This window comes from Pocillopora damicornis, chromosome 12 (genome assembly GCF_964200805.1).
Source record: "Pocillopora damicornis chromosome 12, jaPocDami1.2, whole genome shotgun sequence".
Lineage (NCBI taxonomy): Eukaryota > Metazoa > Cnidaria > Anthozoa > Scleractinia > Pocilloporidae > Pocillopora > Pocillopora damicornis.
The window spans coordinates 13,268,741-13,277,739 of NC_142681.1; the positions used below are offsets into that span (position 1 = coordinate 13,268,741).

Sequence of the window (8,999 nt, forward strand, 5' to 3'; positions counted from 1 at the left end):
CTTCTACGTTGAACTCGTTCAAAACTTAACAACGAAACAGGCTCATGATTTTTTTAGACACCTGGACAGTATGAGGCTACGTAGTTGCGTAGCGAATCAGATTGCAGCATTCGTGAATTTCTACTTATATATGATTTATGTGCCACTCTCGCTAAGAGCGGTCCTCTTGACTTCCCGTCGGAAAAAAGTTTTCTTTTATTTTTTGCCCATGAAAAGGGTTTAGGACACATGTTTCAAAAATAGTTTAGTTGTTCTCCAATTCTCTTCTTTTGCTTCGCCACAAGCCAAAAATCATTTTTGGCCAGACCACCCCTGCGAACAGTGATCGAAAGTGTCAATTTCAAAGATTTTGTCTAGCGCGCAGTGACTGCAACAATGTAGCTCACGGAATTCTATCTTGCTACATGTTACAAGGTGTATTCATTTAGTTCACAGACAAAATATGGAAACTTCAGCTGAAATATTTTTCATACCAGCGTGATCAGAGGAGACCCTGCTCTCCGACCTTAATTTGCATACCTTTGTACGAAAGAATTCTCAAAATGCAGGCGTTAATCGGGCCGAAAAAGCATATCAGTGCATAGTTTATACACCAATGAGGTCATGGATTGCCTCAAATCCGCGGGTATATCTCTAGCTTCCATCCACCAACTTAAAAACAACGCAAATCCATGTGTTTGCTCAATTGCGCTCGTGACAAGGATCATTTGCATGATTCTTGGAATTGACCAAGATCTCCTTTTGGCAGTTCAGACTTCGTTCGTTTATCTTCTACGCTGAGGATTTTAGGTTTTCACTGCAACTGAATGGAGATTACATGCCGAGTTGGCCTAAAACGTTGCGTAAACGTTATCGGTCGTAACGCTTGCGCGCTTGCGTGACTTACAAAGTAGACAGAGGTGATAGGAAGGCCTCCTCGATAATTTACGTTGAAATATCGGGTCATGAATTATGCAGTGTAGAGAAGATCAAAATTAAAGAATAAAATTTGGCATTCTGGTCATAACAGACATATCGTGTTGCTTGAAAGGACACAAAAACAAGTTAAAATAGGTTGCAGTGTTTATATTTACAAAACAACACGTATACACTCTGAAATAATTCTTGCAGATTCTTCCGAGATTTAGTATACGGAACCCGATGAACTAACCCTCCTTTCCGCAGATTTGTTTCTATCACTAATGATGTTACGCTCTTATGGACCACAACGGTTTTGAGCGACAAACTCGACATTTCCCTGCGACCATCAAAATCAACTGGACAAACCCAGCTTGATATATTGCGTGACGTGATTGTGCAAATTTTTCCCCTTGCCATATGGCCTGTTTCGCGGGTTCTACAAATTGAAACCAAAATTAGTTAGTGTAACAAATTAGAATCAAAAGTTATTAAAATGGACTGAATTACATTTTAATGAGAATTTTAACTTTTAAAAAGGTTTACTTGATTCATGGAAAGCAATGATTGGAGTGGCTTTGGATATTTAAGCCCTGATTTCTCTCTTGGGACGACGTATCGAGTTATTTGAAGTATTACCGGCTATCCAGCGAAATCCTCGATTACAAGTTAATTTTGTTTCATTCCGGTCAGTTTGACCACGATATGGAAAAAGATATAACAGTTATTGGTATGTTCTAAACATCTGAACACTTTAAGAAACATTAGAAATGCGGTGGAGGTACTTGTTAACAGCCACAGCATAAGGGAAAATGTGAGGCAGTAAAAGAAAGCCAGACTAACTGGATTGAAGTTTCGGAATTTAAGTTGTACTCGTATAACATGAGTAATATATTTGCAATTTCTCGAGAGTGAAGGCTATTATCTAACTAAAAATTGGTTCGTAAGTGCCTATCTGGGCTATCTGCAATAGCAGACAAAACCAGAATTCTCTTGACAAAATCAAAGGACAAATTGTGTCATGACGAATTTTTGTCTAGATTTTTGCATCCGCTTAAAACTTCAAAACTGTCAAATTTCGTCAGAGCTTGATCTGCTCATGAGAACAGCTGGCATAGTTTACCAATGGACTCAAACTCCAGTTTCAGGATTGATCGAACGTCGTTTCAAAGTTTTAAAATCCACGAGTTTCGCGACAAAAAAAGTTAATGCCTTAAAGGTAAATTTTAGTGAGTTCAATAACAAGCTGGTGGCAGCTTTTACGACAAATGGCGTTGAAAACTCAGTCTCCTTTCACTGCCTCACATTCTTCTTTTTGCTCTGGATGCTAAAAAATACTTTTACTACATTTCCAGTGTCCTTTAAGGTGTTCTGGTGTTTAGAACATACCACTAACTGTTTTATTTTTTCCAAATCAGGGCTGAAATACCCAAAGCCACTCCAATCTTTGCTTTCCGTGAATCAAGAAAACATTTAAACGATAAAATTCTCATTAAAATGTAAAATTCTTCAGTCCATTTGAATAACTTTCGATTCCAATTAGTTGCATTAACTAATTTTGGTTCCAACTCGTAGCACCTGCGAAACAGGTCGTATGACAAAGAGAAAAGTTTGAACAATCACGTCGCGCAATACATCAAGCTGGGTTTGTCCAGTTGATTTTGATGGTCGCAGGGAGATGTCGAGTTTGTCGCTCAAAACCGTTGTGGTCCATAAGAGCGTAACATCATTAATGACGGAAACAAATCTGCAGAAAGAGGGTTAGTTCATTGGGTTCCGTATACTAAATCTCGGGAGAAACTGCAAGAATTGTTTCGGAGTGTTTGTAAGAGGTTCTTTTACGAACAAAATAACGAACATGGATACATTAATGTTTTGTTCAATTACATTATTGTTATGCGTTATAATAGAAGTCTTAAAATAAAATAAATTAAATTCATCCGGAATACATCGATTTTGGATGTCATACATCGATGTTGTGCAGCATACATTGCTTTCCTGACTCATTCACGCGTGACCTTATATAACCAAGAGATGTTCAATAAAACTAAAAGATGAGGAAGCGGAAATAGAAATGATCGGAAGTTAGATTAAACAAGAAGCCCCGGAAACTAACATTTTCAAAATGGCGGAAATGGAGGCAGACGATCAGTGAAGTTTGAGAAGCACTATGCAAGGTGCACGGATTTGGCTGCCCAACATCGAAGGATTTTTTACGTCTTTAGGTAGGCTACTGGAAAGTGCAGAAGGGCAAAGGAACACTGCGTCCTACGACTCGGCTGAATTTTTTAGTCGCCGTTTACGAGAAAACGAAAGAACTCTTGTCACTTTGACTCTAAGAATAGTATTCAGGAATCTATTCGAAGAGTGGATCCGGTTCTTCGCACTTTAAGAGCAGCGCAGCAGATAATTTGTAGAGTGTACAGTGTGCCATGGCTCAATGCGTTATGGTAAAGTAAAAGAATTCGTTTAAGCGCTATTTAGTTTAACACTACCTTCTTTCTAACGAGTCTCTGTTTAGGGGGGTCTCCTTTTTTAACAGCCCCCCCCCCTACACCATTAGAGCCCACCACCCCTTTTTTCAAATAGTCAGGCAGTTTGTTATTTCTCTAGGGACAACACCCCCCTGGGGGGACTCCTGTATAAAAAGGACAGGGATGCTTGTCATACTTTTTAGAGTTTAAAAATGCAGGTTTGGTTGGTATGGTGGTCAGTTCCAAAAGGTCCATAGCGGGAGCTTTTGCGCTACCTCTTAGGTAGGGTCTTGAACAGAAAAAAATGATTTTTCATCTAAGAATTCTTCCGATATCAGCCCGACGAAAACCGGCGTCATTTTGCAGAGTTTGCAACTGTTGCAACAAGTTCGTTTAGGTCAGAGATCACCTCAACTTCATTTGGGAAGGCTTCTTCTATTCTTAGAGTCAGTGACAAGAGTTCTTTCGTTTTTTCGTAAACGGCGACTAAAAAATTCAGCCGAGTCGTAGGACGCAGTGTTCCTTTACCCTTCTGTACTTTCCAGTAGCCTACCAAAGACGTAAAAAATCCTTCGATGTTTGACAGCACTTCGTCAAAATTAAACCAAAGCTCCTTAAAATGCGACAAATAAAAATCAAGTGAATTATATTTTGAAATAAAAACACCCCCTATTTCTTACGAATCATCCTCCTTCACAACTAGCACACTAAAGTTGGTCAATTTTACTGTATTTTTTGCATAATTAATAAGGTAAAAAACCAAATTTTCGTTTTTCCCCATTTTCTCGGACACATTTGAATTTTCAAACTTTGAAATAATTTTTTGAACATATCTCCCTAAAAGGGTTTTCCAGGCAAATTATCAGAACTTTCGATTTTTTTAGCCTGGCCAGCGATTCTCGATATTTACAGTCACGGCCTCTTCAAAACGTTTCCGTTTCATCTGAATAACAAAATAAACATGGCAATTGTCGGGAAAGTCCCGACTTTCTTTCATTGTTTTTGTCTTTTCACTTTCAAAAGCATGCGGTACGAAGTCAACAACTTGGTAAGTACGAGTAGAAATGTTTAATACGGTGGTACACAGCTTTCTATATCTACAAATAAATTTGTAACAGAAGACTTTTATTTTAAGTAACTTTGCATGAGTAACGTTTTAATGGAAAAGCCTCAAATAAATGCTATTTTGTCAATGTGTATGTCCTGTGCCTATCCAGTCATGTGATGTTATGCAAAATCGCAACCATGAATAACACACGTGTTAGGATATCCAAACACGTGTGTTTTGAAAACATTAACAGCCCTCTTATCTTTGTACTGAGTACTTTTACGCTTTGAACGTTCGAGCAAAGAAACTTCCTCTTTGCAACTTTTCGGCGGTCGAAACCACTAAAAGTACTCAGTACAAAAATAAGTGGGCTGTTGATGTTTTTCAAACACATGTGTAATTGTCGGGAAAGTCCCGACTTTCCTTCATTGTTTTTGTCTTTTCACTTTCAAAAGCATCCGCCACGAGGTCATCACCTCGGTAAGTACGAGTAGAAATGTTCAATACAGGGGTATACAGCTTTCTATACCTACAAAAAAATTAGTCACAGAAAAAGCCACGAAGTCTTCATCTTGGTGAGTACGATTAATAATTTTTCATATCACACAGCTTTCCATCGTTCAAATGACTGAGTAACTCAAGAGAAATAATGCTTTTTTGGGAAGACCCAAGCTATTTCGATCTTTATGTTTGCGCTCTGTAGTTACTTATCATTCGAATAACACACGGCGAAAGAATCGCCAATGTAGTGATATGCATTTAGAGCACCTTTTTCGAACCTTTGTGGCATTATATCCTCGTTCCTCATTCCTGCACTATGTAGTTATGTCACGTTACGAAAGAAATTCGTTCCAAAACGACTTTTGTACCTTTGTGGCCTTTCACCCTCAACTCTATCCTCATCAGTTAAGATTTAAAACCATCGCTCAATTTGAGGAAATGACGATCCAAAAAATAACATCAGACCTATCTAAATTATGACTGTCTATCCATGATATCATAAGATATTCGTTGTGATTCATTACGTGGTTTTTCAGTAGGAAGTAACCGTCAGGTTTCCCCAGATTTATATTGGTTCGACTGCGTTGTTACGGCGTTCCATGAATCCGCGTAAAATTCGTTGAAAGTTTGAAGATATTGTTCGTGCTATTCGTGTTATGCCTGACTAAGGTAATATGTAACAATTAATCGCCGAAGGCGAAGCGAATTTTGCTTAATAATCCTGGAGACGAAGTCAAGAGGATTATTGTCCTATATGCGTGTATGAATTAAGCGTGGGGTAAATATTTGTTTAAGCAGAATAGCATGCTTAGCCGCGGGTGCTTTCAATTTCTTTGTGAATTCGTTTTGACTTGGAACTATTCTGTCCCAATTATTTTGTTGAATCTTATCGAGATATTTAGCCAATCTCCCCTTGAATTGAACAAGTTTGTTTATTTCATTCAATCAGCAAAAACTTCATATTCCTCTTTTGAACAGTGATACGCCAAACTTAATGGTATCTTTTGCATTCTTCGGAATTGCATTTCCTTCCGGCGCTGCCCTGAGTGAAAAAGAGGGAGCCCAGTACCTATCGGAGACTCACAGGATTCGTGTCATTCCTTCTTTGACGACACTCAGGATCATTCAAGGTTGATTGGCTGCTGCCATTGCTATGTGCAAGAAAGGAAGCGGATGTGGTCGGACGACTGGTTGGTGTTCCGCCTCTTGTAGACGAGAAAGCAACGAAGCAGGCGGTACTTGAGCGGATAAGTTCAGTGAGCCTGATAAATATTGCTGCCTATGGTAACGCCGAAAGGGGAGAAATTGCCCTTTCCCCATTCCTACTCCCAACAGTCGAAACACCATCCCACCACAGGAAGCTTACATGCTGACAATGGCCGATGTCTCACAAGTGAGAGTCAGAGCCAAACTGGTGGTACTTAGCTGCTGTCACAGTGGAAGTGGAGACATAAGAGCCGAGAGAGTTATCGGAATTGCCCGCGCGTTCTTAGGATCCGGAGCTCGCTCGGTGTTGGTTGCGCTGTGGGCCATTTCAGACTCAGCAACAGAGCAGCTGATGAATCGGTTCTACGAACACCTTGTTGAAGGAGAAAGTGCCAGTAAATCCCTTCATCAGGCTATGAAGTGGATGAGAAAAAACGGCTTGACTAACGTGTCTGAGAAGGCTTCGTTTACGCTGATTGGAGATGATGTGAGGCTCGAGTTTGACAAGCAAAGGTAAGACTCAGTCCGAAAAGATATTTCTAAATTTGAAGTTGAATTGGATGCGAAGGTGGCTATGGTTTACTGGTTCCTGTCTGTGGGCGGTGATCCTTTGTTACCTTGAGCATCAAGGCTACTATGACATCTATATCTATCTACCATGTATCTATCTATATCTACCTATCTATCTATTTATCTAACTATCTATATATATATATATATATATATATAGATAAATGTGGAGGTAGAGTCTACCTTAGCATTAAGTGCTCAATGCTGTGGTAGCAGAGCAAAGTATTCATAAGTAAAGGAATTAAAGAGGACGCATCGATTCTATGTGACTCTGAGTTTCACGCCTAAGCGCTCGTCAGACAGAACTTTATTCAATGAAGAACATACCTCCTTATAGACAAATTAGATAAGAAGCTAATTAATTCACTAGTGTGATGATCTAATCTACATGTGAAAGAAAGATTCTATAGAGCTATTGTTGGCGGCTTGTGAAATTTGCTAAGCAAAACTTATTCTCGTGGCGGCATTTAGAAATGAGTTCTGTTCTTCGAAAAGAATCGGCAGCAGTGGCTTTCAGATGTGTGATTGCAATCTGGATGAAAACACTGGCCCATCGCAAACTTCGTCTCCGTGGCGTTTTGACTCGAATTATTGCTCACCAGGTGCTTTTGTCCGCTTATTATACTCTTCAATAGTAAGGCCAAAGGTTATCTTGATTCTCTTTATCTTATTTCTATTATTGGAGGATAAAATGCGCCATTATAGCTCTTGAAGTGTTCGAGGTCAACGACAATGTGTCACGCTAGGGACGCCATATTGGTTTGTTTAGACCACAGAATTCCGGTGCTATGGAAACGTGACGTAAGCACTTTAGGACTCTATTAAGACGGCTTCTTAGCTCTAACTAAATAAAGTTTTTCTGTGAGGCACAAGTGACACCGCTTGCTTTTGTTGCTCTAGACCGGGGCGATCGCTAAAATACTCCAGTTAATTGTAAAATTGGTGTTGTTGTCTTTGAGTGTCCAGATATACTTTGATAGTTCCGTGCTGTTTGAATAGTTTCTGTTCCGAAAAGAAAGATTTTGTTGCGTGTAACGTTGTTTAAAAGTTCCTTCAGTTAGTCCAAAGTAATTCTTTCCGGTTGCGTCATTTTCTGTTGTTACGTTGGCGTTGTAGACGACGCTTGAAGTGAGGCAGTTGTTTTTCAGAGGGCAGTGGTTTTTTTTTTTTTTTCTGTGGAGGGTGTCTTGCTTGTCTCGAGGATTTTTCTGTTGTGTTTCTTAATTATGGTTTGTAGGTTGTCTGTGCAGCTATAACTAACTTTTATGTTGTTTTTGTTGAAAGTCTTGGTGTACCTGTGGCTTTCGGAAAATGTTTACTGACGAGGTTCAGAAACTCTCTGCCGATATTTGTTTGTACGTTCATGCTGTAGGGCGGATTAAACCAAATTATGTTTCTTTGTCTGTTCTTGCGGCTGTTCTGTACGGTGTGAGTTACAGGTTTCTTGTGTTAAATGTAGGTTAATTTTTCGTCGTTTCCACATATCATATATAATTATATATCCATATATAATTATACATATATATATGTAGAGTTGCTACAGACGTTCTCTGGAGAAAACATAGAATCGCGAAGCTGCCTCTCTGTCAATCAGACGCAGGTGTTAGCCATTTATATTTTTACATATTGTGCTTGGTATAATTGTGTTTCCTTTGTGTCTAAAATATTAGTTGAGTTAGTAATAACCGTTGTTTTTCACCTTTTGATAGAAAAGGAGACCCCGACAGGGTGAATGATGAGAACTGCTCGAAGGGAACAAAGCTAAAAGTTTTTTAATAGACTTTTTAAATTAATAGAAAAAAGAAGAGAAAGTACTCTATCCGGTATTTCATTAAAATTAAAAAAAGAGCTATCCCAAATTAGGGAAGATCTAGTTCAATTTTTTGTGCTTTCTTTTCCAATATTCTCAGAAAGATGTATTGGTTACGTACTCAAGAATTTTTTATTTTTTTTTTTTTACATAAAAATGATATTTCTGATATAAAAAGCGCAACACAATGTTCACGCACGTAAGGCTGTTAAGGAAAGAGAAATCAGTAAAGTTAAAACGGTATTGGATTCATCAACATTCATCCCCATGCTCAGTTGTAATAAGGTATGGGAAAAATGACTGATCAGCGGGCTAAGCCAAGCTGGGACAAAAGTGTTCAAGATACGATACGACCAACGGGAATTTTTCAGGGGGGGAGGGTGGGCCGTTCACCTCTTCGTGGCTCCACTGAAAATTCAGCCAGAATGAATCATAATGTAGCAAAGGCAGTAACAAAAAACTGTTTTGTTACTGCCTTGAAATTGTGAGTTTT

General features: G+C 38.9%; 1 protein-coding gene across 1 annotated transcript; it reads left to right on the forward strand.

The window, feature by feature from the left end:
* Positions 1-5,974: 5,974 nt before the first annotated feature.
* Positions 5,975-8,917, forward strand: LOC149036566 (tetratricopeptide repeat protein 28-like). Its single transcript, XM_089189434.1, has 2 exons — positions 5,975-6,639; positions 8,406-8,917. The coding sequence occupies exons 1-2, from the start codon at positions 6,287-6,289 to the stop codon at positions 8,470-8,472; spliced, it is 420 nt and encodes a 139-aa protein (XP_089045560.1). The 5' UTR covers positions 5,975-6,286; the 3' UTR covers positions 8,473-8,917.
* Positions 8,918-8,999: the final 82 nt, after the last annotated feature.

What these genes read in the sequence shown, in the direction of transcription:
- LOC149036566 (XM_089189434.1), top strand. Translation starts at nt 6,287, where the DNA reads ATGCTGACAATGGCCGATGTCTCACAAGTGAGAGTCAGAGCCAAACTG. An exon ending in CTCGAGTTTGACAAGCAAAG is followed by an intron (nt 6,640 to 8,405) that starts GTAAGACTCAGT and finishes ACCTTTTGATAG; the next exon opens with AAAAGGAGACCCCGACAGGG.